The sequence below is a fragment of the Mytilus edulis genome, chromosome 9 (genome assembly GCF_963676685.1).
Source record: "Mytilus edulis chromosome 9, xbMytEdul2.2, whole genome shotgun sequence".
In the NCBI taxonomy this organism is placed as follows: domain Eukaryota; kingdom Metazoa; phylum Mollusca; class Bivalvia; order Mytilida; family Mytilidae; genus Mytilus; species Mytilus edulis.
This window is the reverse complement of record NC_092352.1, coordinates 59,454,129-59,471,061: the sequence shown is the minus strand read 5'-3', so window position 1 is coordinate 59,471,061 and position 16,933 is coordinate 59,454,129. Positions and strand designations below refer to the sequence as shown.

Below are 16,933 nucleotides of genomic sequence, written 5' to 3'. Positions count from 1 at the left end.
TCATTGTTTAGAAATTCCTCGTCTTCGTTTTTTTCTGTAATTGTCAATACCGTTAACTAATTCTGTCTTTTTTTAAAGGACACTATCGATGTATTGATCGACGTCAATTCCTCGTGTTAAGAGATTGGTTGGGTTGCATTCTTTTGGGCAATATCTCCATTAATGTTGATTTTGTAGATTTTGTTATTCCCCGCGCTCGATTCACAATAAATCGTTTAAACAGTTTCGATGATTTAACCAGTGCAATACTGTACAGCTATCCGACCAGAAAGCCACGTTTTTACATTAGAAGGTCGAATTTACATGAAAAGCTAGTCTAGTTCCAATAACTGCGGCCATAAGTTCTAGTTGCGGTTATGTAAGGGTTTTCACTTGCGCTAATCTGCTTTTCGCAATCACTAACGTAATTTCGGTTCCGTTGTTCAGATAGTCAGTCGCAAAGTACGTGTAGTTCAAGGTATACCGAAGATTAGATGAAACAAAGGAGAATACAAAATTCGATCAAGTAGAAGTCATTACAACACTAGGAAAACTTGTGCAAACACAAACACAAACATTGTTTTAGGACTTGAATGAACAAATTCTAAAGTTAACGGAACCGGAATTAGATTATTTCATTCAGATGAATTTTCGGTTAATATAATAACCTTGATTTGACACGTACGTAAGTTCATACAAATGTCCAAAATCCTGCAGTCCCGTCACATTGAATCAAATACTAAAGTACTAGAACGCACACTTTAAATCCAAAAACTATACCGTTTGTTTCAACGCAAAACATAGCAAACCTACACAACGCACTGTCGTTTGAAAACCAGTTTGCCCAAGCCATTCTCACAATCAACACGCAATAAAGTACATTTCCTGCAACTTTTAATCAGAGTAACGTACCAAAACTTACGCTTCCAACTTTCGAAGGCACGATTTCAGAATGGCAAACCTTCTGGGACTCATGTGAGTCGTCCGTACATCTTAAATAGTTACTTACAAATATACAAAAGTGTAACTGCTTGAAAGCTCATGAAGTAGAACACGAAGCACTAGATTTAGAATTTCCTTCGCCTATAAATCAGTAAACAAGCTTACGAAGTTTTTTACGATCAAATTGGAGGTAGCGTCAAGGTCTAGAAACTTTGGGTAAGACACATGAAACATACGGCACACTACTTCTTCCCATTATTGTCAACAAATTACCCGTTGAAGTCAGAAAATATCTCGCGCGAGGACATAGAACAAAAACGTTGGTATAACGGACCTCCCTGAAAGCATATTAGACGATATCGTTATACCGGACACAGGACAAAAGAGTCGACATCCGAAATTGGTGAAATCTAAATCTTACAAGAATATTGAGACTAGACCTAGCGTTTACTGTCACGAAATACATCCACCAACTCATGATCATTGCAGTAAAACAGCCGACACATAATGCCGTATGAACAAATTTGTTATCTTTAACTACCTTGGTATACACAGACTAAACGAATGTAAATCTAAACGCACATTGTAATGAGAAACACCACACAAACTAATGTAATGCACGTTAAACCCAATATCTTCGAATTCGCCCAACGTTCAACTCGTGAATGACATTGATGATACGGAACATAATACTACTATTTTGTATTCTCAACGGACAGAATTGCAATCGAATGTACTTTTGAAAACTGCCGTGGCACAAGTAGGCTCAAATCAGTTCTTTATCGATACTGATATTCTTTTTGACGAAGGAGGGCAAACATCTTTTGAAACGCAAAACTTAACTAAATTTACAGATAGCGGGAACATAAATAATATATTAATCGGCATTTGGAGGTGCAGAGAAAAACGTGAGACACATAGAAAAGTCAACAATCTATCTGAAAACCGATGTAGGACACGTATTGTCAATCAAAGTACTGATAGTACAGATGATCGGCATGCCTATACAGAATCACATATGTAATATTGATACACAGAACGGTTATTTGCGTGGTTTAAAGATAGCGCACACGGTGACAAAGCACGATTCATTCGAAATATCGTTGCTGGTAGGCGCATATCACTACGGGGACATTGTTAACGATTATATAGTCCGTGTAAACGATCCGACCGCCGTGAAATCCAATATCGGATAAATGCTTTCGGTACTTACATACGGTAAGAAAACAAACACGTCGAAGACTAGTATGTGTAATGTTCTAGTATCACACAAAGTTAAAGAATTCAATCTGTAGAGATTTTGGAATTTAGATTCAATAGGAATAAATAGTAGGGAGGTAGACGAAGACGACAATGCATATATTTAAGTCTATCAGGACAGATCAATTGAGTTCTGAGAAAACAAATATTCCGCTATGTTACCTTGAAAACGTGATGAATTGCCTATAAATTAAGCAGTCACGAACTGAAGGACAGAAAACGTCCTTCAAAGACTTACTCAAAACTCAGATATGTTAAAGAAGTACGGGAACATTATACAAGAACAGGAACGAAGAGGATTCATAGAGAAGGTAGATGAAACAGATGAACTGAAGAAAAGTATCACTACATTCCTTATCATCCTGTACAGAAGGAATCAAGCACTATGCCTATCAAAATTGTTTACGACTGCATTTGTCGACATCGCATAATTCGCAAAGTTTGAATGACTGATTTGTATGTGGACAACATTCTGTTAAGTTTACAGAACGAGGGTGGGCTGACCATAAGGAAGGGAGATCAATGATGGAGGAAACTGGATTCTATCTACGATCCTGGACGTCAAACCGTGTGGATAAACGTAAGCTAGGTAAAACGGAAAAAGTACTACTATATGCGGACAAAACACAAAAGTACTTGGTATGTTATGGAATAGCTGATTCGATGATCTGATGTACCAGAAATTAATACGGCCGCTTTGTGAAAAATTGTGCAAATCATGCTACAGGAATAAAATTTGGCATAGACTCAGCTCAGCTGTTACTCTTTTATTCAAGATAAGGAGGCATTTGAAAAAAATGTCTCCCATCCGGTAAAAATCTTAAATGGCCGACATCATACTTAAATCATCCAAATATCAGAGGCTAGTGTAAGTGTGTGAAAAGCGGTTTTTATCATGCTGATATAATAATATTTGGAACAAACCTTTGTTATGTACTACTTTTGGATATTTTATATAGATTATAAGTCTTTTAAAACCCTACTTTCGGTAAAATCCGACATGGCGGACATTGTACTAAAATAAGCTTATTTTTAAAGGAGGGTATTGCTACTAGCATTAAATTGTTCATGAAACTTTCTTTGATGCTGCTAATGGATACAATACATAAGACATATGTCTTTAAAAGCTTGACTTCCGGTTATAGTCAAACTGGCGTACATGAAACATCATTATTTTACTTTAATATTCAACTTAATTTCAAAATGTAAAGAAACTGGTTTTTTTTTGTGCTGGTCAGTTACCATTTGGTTTTGGCTTTAAGTTATCTTCTAAACCACCTATTGTATTCTATAGATAATGATTAAATACAAAGCTAACACTTCCGGTATATAAAACCAATTTGGAGTAAATTTCAAAGATGAGTCCTCAGTCCATATCTTCGAAATAGAGCTTTTATTTGGATAGATTGATGAAAATAAGATAAAATCACTGTAGTACTAAAACATCTTTAAAAGTACAGATCATTTATGGCCGCAAATATTCACAATCGGAAAACTGATTTTCCTCATTTACTAAGACAGCGGCGGTATTGGTTTTTACATCAATAATGTACAAGCTCCTGATAAGGTGAAGAGGCCTCACAAAGAGTTGTCCAAAGGGGTTCCAATGTTTCATATTTTCCCCGCCATTATAAGCGTCTGGAATAGTAAGCATAGAAACCAAATCTCAAGCTTGTTACTCATCCACACCCGTCATGGTATATTGCACGTTTTACATGATGAAAAACATTAGACCGAGTCGTTCAAATATCATCAATAAGTCTTTCCACTTTCAAAAACATGTTTTCTTGCTTCGTAAACCCCATCTGATAAGTTTGTTCGATCTTACTACAAAACCACGTATCGTTTTATCAATGACATTATCAAATCCATATCTGGTGATGTTGGCTGATCAATCATCATTCTAAATCATTAAGTCACATTTTCAAACGCCATCCATGTCAACAACGAAGTTCCCTTTCAAGTAAACGTGCACTTGAAAGGTCACGGATAGATTATATCTAAGGCTTTTTCCACTTCCAAATACAAGCCAAAGTTCATCTGCCCCCATGTCAAGGAATAATGACACAGCAATGACAGCAGCATCAGTATCGACTGTTCAAGTCATGAGTCAGTTAAGTCTGTGAATCACTGCATCAGACACATGTTTTTTTTTTGTATATTGATTCTATAGTATAAGCCTATTCATTTTAACATGGGGCTAAACTTGAAACACCATCATGTGGTGAATAACACAAAACATCCTGAGAATTTGTTGCTACAACTAACTCTTCCTCAAAATCTATTGAGCAAGCCTCTGTGAATAAATTCTAAAAAGTTCTTTCTTAATGTCGTCATCTCTCAGAAAACTTTACCAATTTTGAGATTTGTTTCGACTCTGGATTCGTCTTTGTATTCTCTTACCCCTAAGTGTATTTCTTTTTTCTTGTGGCAGCATTCAAACTACCAGTATTGTCTATATATGCATTCATCCACTGTTACAGTTTCAAGTTGTTTCATAACGAGTATGCTGATAGGGTATTATGCCCTTATCTTAAAAAGCATGAAACTATTATGATAAAGTCTTGGATGCATATGACAGTTGTAGCAACACATGTTCAGGATATTCTATCTTTACCGCCGTGATGCGTTTCAAGTTAAACACCATATTAATACATATGTATTAAAAGGCTGACACTAGAATCATGGTGCATGTGTCTGATGCAGTGACACACGAAATTAAACAAGTCGTTATTCGAACAGTTGTTACTGATGATGCTGTCATTACTGTTTCGCTATTCCGTGACATAGGGGTAGACGAACTATGGATTGTGTTTAAGAGGAGGAAAAGCTTTGGATAAATATATATAAATGACCTTCCAAATGCACTCGCGATTAGAGATCACACACAAATATTGTGATCCATTTTCCGGTTGTGATACGGTTCTCTGTTTTCTTGAAAAGGGGGAAAAAGACTGTTTGGGAGACATTGATAGCATTTGAAGATGTGACTTTAACTTAAAGAATGATAATTGATCCGCCTAAATCACCGGTGTTTACTGTAAGATAGCAAAAAATAATCATATGGGGTTAGCATGGTTAACAAAGCAAGAAATATCTATTTACGCAAAAGGGTAGGTTAATTGAGGTTATCAACTTAGTCTAGTCTTTTCCAGCATGCAAAATGTACAATATACTAAGACACGTGTTTAGGGGACGAGCCTGAAATTGGCTCGTATGCTACCAAGTCCAGGCGCTAATGGATGACGACGGGACAAAGAGGATCACTTTTAAAAAACTCTTTCTGAGGGCTCATCATGTTGTCAGAAGCTTGCACATTGTGGATGTAAGAAAGGTTGTCGCGGTTGTTTTTATGAGGAAAATCAAGTCTCCCGTGCCCTGCGTCGTGTGCATGTGGTGGTAACTGGGAATTTACAAGTTTTTTTTGCCAAATAGTGGTAATTTTTAAAAGGTTTAGTACTTAAGTGATTTTATTTTGATTAAATCAATCTATCCAAAGCTCTACATCGAACATATGGAGTGAGGACTCATCTTTGACATTTACGCCATATTGGTTTTTTTTTTACCGGAAGTGTTAACTTTGTATTTAAATATTAACTACAGAATATGATAAGTGGTTTAGAGGATAAATTAAAGCCTAAAGTTGATGACCACCACAAAAAAACCCACTTTCTTCACATTTAAAAAAAAAGATAAATATCAAAATAAAAAAATGACATATTTATGTCCTCCATTTTGAATATTACCGGAAGAAAGGATTTTTAAGACATATATCTTATACATTGTATCCCTTGGAAGCATCAAAGAAATGTTCCTGTACAATTTAATGATAGTAACAATACGTTAAAACACATTTCAATCCCCCTCCCTAAAAAATAAGCTTATTTTAGTCAATGTCCGCCATATTGGATTCTACCGAAAGTAGGGTTTTTAGAGACATCTTATCTATATAATATATCCAAAAGTATTACATAACAAAGGTTTGTACCAAATATTATTATAGCAGCATGCTGATAGATCCTTTTCACATACTGTGGATTCATTATTATTCGTGGGATACCAATTTCTCGTGGATTTCGTTGGTACAGGCAAACCACGAAATTTGATGTTCAACGAATGACAAATTTTACAAAGGCTTGTACTAGTATGCAGACTTCGGTAAAACCACGAAATTAAATATCCACGAATATGTAAGTTTCCCTGAATCCACGAAAATTGGTACCCACGAAAATAAATGAATCCACAGTACTAGTCTTCTATATTGGGCCGATTAAAGTATGATGTCAGCCATTTTTTATTTAACCGGCAGTGAGACATTTTTTTCAAATGCCTTCTTATCTGAAATAAAAGAGTAATATTTCATGAAGGTCTATGCCAATGTTCATGCTTATATCAGGATGTGCACAACTCGTCTGAAATATACTTGTGGCCGCCGGACTAAATGTGATATTCCAATACTAGACATTGTAACAAAAAGTGAGATTTTGAAAATTCTTCGAAAAAATACGATCCACTTCGAATACTTAGCTCGGTCACAATACGAACAAAGAAGCTCATACAGGATCTATGGAAAAGTGGATTGAATTGGGATAAACACGTTTCGGAAAACTCTTAAGGATTACTGTAGCAAGCGACTTTGAGAAAGCGACACACAACGTATTTCCGAGATATTATTTCTCCGGTAATTCTATTTCGGAATAGTCTGGTAACAGCACTTCTGTCTTCTGTTCTCCGATCTGACTGATTTCATTTTTTCTAGATCCGGGTCACGGTATCATAAATAAAGATGATAGTTAAGGCAATATGTACTATAACAACTGTTCAGCCAGTACATTAAATATACATATTCGTACTCCAAGGCGAAGTCACTGACAGTACGACGTCGACAATGGACAAGTACAATAAATCGGACGTTATGCTCCCGCGATAGGTTAACCAATAATGGCTAACGTGGAGAATCTCTTAGTATGGCAAGTCAACAATAGTTAATTTCCATTTTTAACCCTCTTCTGAAAAATCTTACGGGTCTAAGGCATCAGTGCTTTTATCCATTTTAAAGGTAATAACTACCTTTGTCCCTGTTATCGTGGCCCTAGTGGAGAATCTTTTAGTTTTGCTAGTCGGCAGCAGTTCAATAAACCCCTTTCCCTTTGCTGACTGACTCGTACGGGTCTAGGGCATAAGTGTTATGGGTCATTTTAGAGTCAATATCAACTTCTACCTCTGGTATAATTGTCGATGTGGAGAATCTCTTAGCTTGGCCAGCCGGCAATAGTTCAGTTCGAATTTGTTGTAAACCGGTATCCCATATCCCCACTTTTAACCCTCTACTTACTTACTCACACGGGTCTAGGGTATAAGTGCTATGGGTCATTTTAAAGGCAATAAGTACCTCTTCCTCTGGTATCATTGCCCACGTGGAGAATCTCTTCGTTTGGCTAGCCGGCAATAGTTCATTTTCGAATTTGTGATATACCAGGGTACCCCCCTTATCCTTTTCTGACTAACTCGTACGGGTCTAGGGCATAAGTGCTATGGACCATTTTAGAGGCAATACCAACCTCTACCTCTGGTATAATGGTCGATGTGGAGAATCTCTTAGTTTGGCCAGCCGGCAATAGTTCAGTTCGAATTCGTTGTATCCGGGATACCATATCCCCCCTTTGAACCCTCTACTGACAAACTCGTACGGGTCTAGGGTATAAGTGCTATAGGCCATTTTAAAGGCAATAAGTACCTCTTCCTCTGGTATCATTGCCCACGTGGAGAATCTCTTCGTTTGGCCAGCCGGCAATAGTTCATTTTCGAATTTGTGATATACCAGGGTACCCCCTTATCCTTTTCTGACTAACTCGTACGGGTCTAGGGCATAAGTGCTATGGGCCATTTTAGAGGCAATACCAACCTCTACCTCTGGTATAATGGTCGATGTGGAGAATCTCTTAGTTTGGCCAGCCGGCAATAGTTCAGTTCGAATTCGTTGTATCCGGGATACCATATCCCCCCTTTGAACCCTCTACTGACAAACTCGTACGGGTCTAGGGTATAAGTGCTATAAGCCATTTTAAAGGCAATAAGTACTTCTTCCTCTGGTACCATTGCCCACGTGGAGAATCTCTTCGTTTGGCCAGCCGGCAATAGTTCATTTTCGAAATTGTGATATATCAGGGTACCCCCCCCCCCTTATCCTTTTCTGACTAACTCGTACGGGTCTAGGGCATAAGTGCTATGGGCCATTTTAGAGGCAATACCAACCTCTACCTCTGGTATAATGGTCGATGTGGAGAATCTCTTAGTTTGGCCAGCCGCCAATAGTTCAGTTCGAATTCGTTGTATCCGGGATACCATATCCCCCCTTTGAACCCTCTACTGACAAACTCGTACGGTTCTAGGGTATAAGTGCTATGGACCATTTTAAAGGCAATAAGTACCTCTTCCTCTGGTATCATTGCCCACGTGGAGAATCTCTTCGTTTGGCCAGCCGGCAATAGTTCATTTTCGAATTTGTGATATACCAGGGTACCCCCTTATCCTTTTCTGACTAACTCGTACGGGTCTAGGGCATAAGTGCTATGGGCCATTTTAGAGGCAATACCAACCTCTACCTCTGGTGTAATGGTCGATGTGGAGAATCTCTTAGTTTGGCCAGCCGCCAATAGTTCAGTTCGAATTCGTTGTATCCGGGATACCATATCCCCCCTTTGAACCCTCTACTGACAAACTCGTACGGGTCTAGGGTATAAGTGCTATAGGCCATTTTAAAGGCAATAAGTACCTCTTCCTCTGGTATCATTGCCCACGTGGAGAATCTCTTCGTTTGGCCAGCCGGCAATAGTTCATTTTCGAATTTGTGATATACCAGGGTACCCCCTTATCCTTTTCTGACTAACTCGTACGGGTCTAGGGCATAAGTGCTATGGGCCATTTTAGAGGCAATACCAACCTCTACCTCTGGTATAATGGTCGATGTGGAGAATTTCTTAGTTTGGCCAGCCGGCAATAGTTCAGTTCGAATTCGTTGTATCCGGGATACCATATCCCCCCTTTGAACCCTCTACTGACAAACTCGTACGGGTCTAGGGTATAAGTGCTATGGGCCATTTTAAAGGCAATAAGTACTTCTTCCTCTGGTACCATTGCCCACGTGGAGAATCTCTTCGTTTGGCCAGCCGGCAATAGTTCATTTTCGAAATTGTGATATATCAGGGTACCCCCCCCCCCCCCCCTTATCCTTTTCTGACTAACTCGTACGGGTCTAGGGCATAAGTGCTATGGGCCATTTTAGAGGCAATACCAACCTCTACCTCTGGTATAATGGTCGATGTGGAGAATCTCTTAGTTTGGCCAGCCGGCAATAGTTCAGTTCGAATTCGTTGTATCCGGGATACCATATCCCCCCTTTGAACCCTCTACTGACAAACTCGTACGGGTCTAGGGTATAAGTGCTATGAGCCATTTTAAAGGCAATAAGTACCTCTTCCTCTGGTATCATTGCCCACGTGGAGAATCTCTTCGTTTGGCCAGCCGGCAATAGTTCATTTTCGAATTTGTGATATACCAGGGTACCCCCTTATCCTTTTCTGACTAACTCGTACGGGTCTAGGGCATAAGTGCTATGGGCCATTTTAGAGGCAATACCAACCTCTACCTCTGGCATAATGGTCGATGTGGAGAATCTCTTAGTTTGGCCAGCCGGCAATAGTTCAGTTCGAATTCGTTGTATCCGGGATACCATATCCCCCCTTTGAACCCTCTACTGACAAACTCGTACGGGTCTTGGGTATAAGTGCTATGGGCCATTTTAAAGGCAATAAGTACTTCTTCCTCTGGTACCATTGCCCACTTGGAGAATCTCTTCGTTTGGCCAGCCGGCAATAGTTCATTTTCGAATTTGTGATATATCAGGGTACCCCCCCCCTTATCCTTTTCTGACTTACTCGTACGGGTCAAGGGCATAAGTGCTATGGGCCATTTTAGAGGCAATACCAACCTCTACCTCTGGTATAATGGTCGATGTGGAGAATCTCTTAGTTTGGCCAGCCGGCAATAGTTCAGTTCGAATTCGTTGTATCCGGGATACCATATCCCCCTTTTGAACCCTCTACTGACAAACTCGTACGGGTCTAGGGTATAAGTGCTATGGGCCATTTTAAAGGCAATAAGTACCTATTCCTCTGGTATCATTGCCCACGTGGAGAATCTCTTCGTTTGGCCAGCCGGCAATAGTTCATTTTCGAATTTGTGATATACCAGGGTACCCCCCTTATCCTTTTCTGACTAACTCGTACGGGTCTAGGGCATAAGTGCTATGGGCCATTTTAGAGGCAATACCAACCTCTACCTCTGGTATAATGGTCGATGTGGAGAATCTCTTAGTTTGGCCAGCCGGCAATAGTTCAGTTCGAATTCGTTGTATCCGGGATACCATATCCCCCCTTTGAACCCTCTACTGACAAACTCGTACGGGTCTAGGGTATAAGTGCTATAGGCCATTTTAAAGGCAATAAGTACCTCTTCCTCTGGTATCATTGCCCACGTGGAGAATCTCTTCGTTTGGCCAGCCGGCAATAGTTCATTTTCGAATTTGTGATATACCAGGGTACCCCCTTATCCTTTTCTGACTAACTCGTACGGGTCTAGGGCATAAGTGCTATGGGCCATTTTAGAGGCAATACCAACCTCTACCTCTGGTATAATGGTCGATGTGGAGAATTTCTTAGTTTGGCCAGCCGGCAATAGTTCAGTTCGAATTCGTTGTATCCGGGATACCATATCCCCCCTTTGAACCCTCTACTGACAAACTCGTACGGGTCTAGGGTATAAGTGCTATGGGCCATTTTAAAGGCAATAAGTACTTCTTCCTCTGGTACCATTGCCCACGTGGAGAATCTCTTCGTTTGGCCAGCCGGCAATAGTTCATTTTCGAAATTGTGATATATCAGGGTACCCCCCCCCCCTTATCCTTTTCTGACTAACTCGTACGGGTCTAGGGCATAAGTGCTATGGGCCATTTTAGAGGCAATACCAACCTCTACCTCTGGTATAATGGTCGATGTGGAGAATCTCTTAGTTTGGCCAGCCGGCAATAGTTCAGTTCGAATTCGTTGTATCCGGGATACCATATCCCCCCTTTGAACCCTCTACTGACAAACTCGTACGGGTCTAGGGTATAAGTGCTATGAGCCATTTTAAAGGCAATAAGTACCTCTTCCTCTGGTATCATTGCCCACGTGGAGAATCTCTTCGTTTGGCCAGCCGGCAATAGTTCATTTTCGAATTTGTGATATACCAGGGTACCCCCTTATCCTTTTCTGACTAACTCGTACGGGTCTAGGGCATAAGTGCTATGGGCCATTTTAGAGGCAATACCAACCTCTACCTCTGGTATAATGGTCGATGTGGAGAATCTCTTAGTTTGGCCAGCCGGCAATAGTTCAGTTCGAATTCGTTGTATCCGGGATACCATATCCCCCCTTTGAACCCTCTACTGACAAACTCGTACGGGTCTTGGGTATAAGTGCTATGGGCCATTTTAAAGGCAATAAGTACTTCTTCCTCTGGTACCATTGCCCACTTGGAGAATCTCTTCGTTTGGCCAGCCGGCAATAGTTCATTTTCGAATTTGTGATATATCAGGGTACCCCCCCCCCCCTTATCCTTTTCTGACTTACTCGTACGGGTCAAGGGCATAAGTGCTATGGGCCATTTTAGAGGCAATACCAACCTCTACCTCTGGTATAATGGTCGATGTGGAGAATCTCTTAGTTTGGCCAGCCGGCAATAGTTCAGTTCGAATTCGTTGTATCCGGGATACCATATCCCCCTTTTGAACCCTCTACTGACAAACTCGTACGGGTCTAGGGTATAAGTGCTATGGGCCATTTTAAAGGCAATAAGTACCTATTCCTCTGGTATCATTGCCCACGTGGAGAATCTCTTCGTTTGGCCAGCCGGCAATAGTTCATTTTCGAATTTGTGATATACCAGGGTACCCCCCTTATCCTTTTCTGACTAACTCGTACGGGTCTAGGGCATAAGTGCTATGGGCCATTTTAGAGGCAATACCAACCTCTACCTCTGGTATAATGGTCGATGTGGAGAATCTCTTAGTTTGGCCAGCCGGCAATAGTTCAGTTCGAATTCGTTGTATCCGGGATACCATATCCCCCCTTTGAACCCTCTACTGACAAACTCGTACGGGTCTAGGGTATAAGTGCTATAGGCCATTTTAAAGGCAATAAGTACCTCTTCCTCTGGTATCATTGCCCACGTGGAGAATCTCTTCGTTTGGCCAGCCGGCAATAGTTCATTTTCGAATTTGTGATATACCAGGGTACCCCCCTTATCCTTTTCTTACTAACTCGTACGGGTCTAGGGTTTGAGTGCTATGGGCCATTTTAGAGGCAATACCAACCTCTACCTCTGGTATAATGGTCGATGTGGAGAATCTCTTAGTTTGGCCAGCCGGCAATAGTTCAGTTCGAATTAGTTGTATCCGGGATACCATATCCCCCCTTTGAACCCTCTACTGACAAACTCGTACGGGTCTAGGGTATAAGTGCTATAGGCCATTTTAAAGGCAATAAGTACCCCTTCCTCTGGTATCATTGCCCACGTGGAGAATCTCTTCGTTTGGCCAGCCGGCAATAGTTCATTTTCGAATTTGTGATATACCAGGGTACCCCCCTTATCCTTTTCTGACTAACTCGTACGGGTCTAGGGCATAAGTGCTATGGGCCATTTTAGAGGCAATACCAACCTCTACCTCTGGTATAATGGTCGATGTGGAGAATCTCTTAGTTTGGCCAGCCGGCAATAGTTCAGTTCGAATTCGTTGTATCCGGGATACCATATCCCCCCTTTGAACCCTCTACTGACAAACTCGTACGGGTCTAGGGTATAAGTGCTATGGGCCATTTTAAAGGCAATAAGTACCCCTTCCTCTGGTACCATTGCCCACGTGGAGAATCTCTTCGTTTGGCCAGCCGGCAATAGTTCATTTTCGAATTTGTGATATATATCAGGGTACCCCCCTCCCCCCCTTATCCTTTTCTGACTAACTCGTACGGGTCTTAGGGCATAAGTGCTATGGGCCATTTTAGAGGCAATACCAACCTCTACCTCTGGTATAATGGTCGATGTGGAGAATCTCTTAGTTTGGCCAGCCACCAATAGTTCGGTTCGAATTCGTTGTATCCGGGTTACCATATCCCCCCTTTGAACCCTCTACTGACAAACTCGTACGGGTCTAGGGTATAAGTGCTATGAGCCATTTTAAAGGCAATAAGTACCTCTTCTTCTGGTATCATTGCCCACGTGGAGAATCTCTTCGTTTGGCCAGCCGGCAATAGTTCATTTTCGAATTTGTGATATACCAGGGTACCCACCTTATCCTTTTCTGACTAACTCGTACGGGTCTAGGGCATAAGTGCTATGGGCCATTTTAGAGGCAATACCAACCTCTACCTCTGGTATAATGGTCGATGTGGAGAATCTCTTAGTTTGGCCAGCCGGCAATAGTTCAGTTCGAATTCGTTGTATCCGGGATACCATATCCCCCCTTTGAACCCTCTACTGACAAACTCGTACGGGTCTAGGGTATAAGTGCTATGGGCCATTTTAAAGGCAATAAGTACCTCTTCCTCTGGTATCATTGCCCACGTGGAGAATCTCTTCGTTTGGCCAGCCGGCAATAGTTCATTTTCGAATTTGTGATATACCAGGGTACCCCCCTTATCCTTTTCTGACTAACTCGTACGGGTGTGGGGCATAAGTGCTATGGGCCATTTTAGAGGCAATTAAATGGACTGGTAATGTTGAGATTAAAGACTCTTATTGATCTCCGTAATTTTGAAGAATTATGTCATTGAAATAGTAATTGACAGTTTTTATTTTTTTGTTTATTATATTGCTTCAATAAACTATGTTTCTTGTTTTTTTGATCTTTTTAATTGTGTGATACTATCGTATGTATTGTATATTTTAGTGTTAGAATTGGACTATATTTGTAGACAACGAACAGATTATGGAATGCCCATATGACAATTAATTCCATTTAATTACCCTATATTTAATCATCTTGTTTTAATTACTATAGTTTACATTGATTCAATAATAACAACATTTTAATGTTCATAATTGTTTTGTGTTGTGTGAGGCAATGCAATTAAACTTTTCATTTACTTTCATTTTAAATGACGCGGACCTTGCAGAAGACACCTATTGGCTTACTATTTCCTAATTACTTTATATTGCTATAAATAGCATAACCATATTGGATATTAACAGCACAAGTTATTTTATTGTCACAATCTAATAACTACCCAAAACATTTCATCGAACGCGGTTTTGATCTCATGAATATTATTGACGGCTAGCCTCATGAATATTAACGCCGGCTAGATCCACACTAGTATAACAGGTGATACGGCATGTAATACGGATTTTGCCATGTATTACACGCTTTATCGTATATTTAAACAGAAGAGTATTATATTATATGAACTGTTTTCTGATCCATAGCACTGGGTTTACCTTCAGTTCTACTTTTTTCTTGTTTCAAAGGCCTTAAAAGAACTGCTCAATTACTTATCCGAAGCACCTGGGTTACCTTGAAGTTACAATTTGCGTGCTGTTGTTTTAAAAATATTTTGTTTATTATTGTATTTATTTGTGTGTTTTGTATTTTTTATAGTTGCATTTAGTGTGCCATAAAATATGAAAACTTGACGTTCGTGACGTCACATACAATATGAAAACTTGACGTTCGTGACGTCACATACAATATGAAAACTTGACGTTCGTGACGTCACATACAATATGAAAACTTGACGTTCGTGACGTCACATACCAAACAATGACGTCATTCAAAAAATTGACCCATTTTGAGGAAAATTTTTCTTGAGCAAAAAAAAAAAAAACAGGGTGTGATAAAGGGTATGCAATAAAGGGTAGGGGTGTGATAAAGGGTATACATGCGATAAAGGGTGCGCATCAAAGTTGCGCGATATGGATTAAACAGCAGGCTATTTATCAAATATGCAAAACCACTGTATTTACCACTTAACATATGATTAATATGTATATCATCATTTTATCTGTATACGAATTTTTGGGATGGATCAGTCAACGGCACGTTATTCCGGGGGTTGAAGTTATAAAACTTTGCCCAGTGCACGGAGCACAAAAATTATGCTCGAAACATGAAATCCAACACTGTGATTAGTTGATTTTGGAGTAGTAGTACAAAAGACTAGCTCGAAAGTTTTCTGACTTCAAGGCTCATTTCGACTAAGGGTAAATTCAAGATTGCATGACGGCTGATTTTAATGAGGTTGGAATTTTGACTTGCAAGCTTAAAATCATCATTTTTTTTGTAACTATTTAGTAATTATAGCTAATGCCCCCTAAATTGTGTTTCGATATCTACTTCTTATTTAGTAACCTATTCATTCTCATTTAGTTTGATATTCGCGTCTTAAAGTGACAGTTCGGTAGTTCGGTTCGGGAGAAATATGCGAAATCATGTCCATTTCAGTTTTCTTACTACTTGAGAGTTAGTAGTGTTAACTTTAATATATTATAATGTTTAAGCCTTTAAACAATAAAATATGGTAATTTAAGGAGGTAGACCTAGGTTAAGGATAATAACTCTTAAAATCATCAGTACGTTTGTGTCAACCATTTTCAAAAATATATTTTAAGCTTCTAGGTTACATAGATTATTTTCAATCTGTTTCAGGTAAATGCTTAAAAAACATTGATGAACTTGACTTTTACAAACGCTTAACTGATTTAAAGAGTTATCTCCCTGAACCAAGGTCTACCCCCTTAAGTTTTGTTTTATGCTACAGGTCAAAGACAAATGTATCAAGAAGTTTGCAATCCAGTAATAATACAGATGACTCAGTGCGATATGACAACGTTACACAATCTATACAGGGGTCTTACAGTCCTTACGCAACACTTACTATTCAGAACGATTGTTCGACCTATGATGATTTAATGCCTAAAGAAGACACGTATGAAAATACCCAAACAATTGCTACAAACACAGAACACAAGTCACAAAAGAAAAAAAGAAGAAAAAGATGATTTGCATAATTATATATAAGATACGTGCGTGCAAGCAGTGATTAAAATATATTACCTTCTCAAGAAGTTCAATTCTAAGATTTCCAGCTTTGTTATAACATATTTCGTATTTTGAATTTTTTATATATTTGCTTTATACAATGTCAAATAAATTGTTGATAAAGATTAGTCCTATATCTGTCAATATCAGAGATAACAATACATAAAAATATTAAATGTAAACGAAAACGATCTCCAAGAGCCGAAAAGTTCCTTATCAAATGGCAAAATCAAAAGCTCAAACACATCAAACAAACGGAAAACAAATGTCATATTCCTGACTTGGATAAGGCGGCCCCTCGTACGAAAAATGACGGATTAGACCTAGGTTTAGAGCTAGCTAAAGCTCTCACTTGAATGACAGCGACATAAAAATTACTTCATCTTGGCAAAAAATTGTAATCAAGGCAAACAGACATAAAAGGTTAAAATACATTTCTAATGTTGTTGTTTAGAATTTATCTTTATTTCCTTTACAAGCTTCGTATAGTTAACAAGGTGCACACGATGAAACTTCCCGACTCCGTAACTGATTATGATTAAAACTTTATATGTAAGATGTTTCGATGTTGAAAGCTTTTTAGATCAAGGTCTTGAACATACACAGATATTCAGTGAT

General features: G+C 39.4%; 1 protein-coding gene across 1 annotated transcript in view; it reads left to right on the top strand.

The window, feature by feature from the left end:
* The window catches only part of LOC139488682 (uncharacterized), a 49,959-nt gene extending 33,516 nt beyond the window's left edge, over positions 1 to 16,443 (top strand). Inside the window, exon 6 of the mRNA XM_071274493.1 lies at positions 16,035 to 16,443. Within this exon, the coding sequence (XP_071130594.1) occupies positions 16,035 to 16,275 (241 nt within the window). The 3' untranslated portion in view covers positions 16,276 to 16,443. The remainder of the gene's footprint in view (positions 1 to 16,034) is intronic.
* The last annotated feature ends 490 nt before the right edge of the window (positions 16,444 to 16,933 follow it).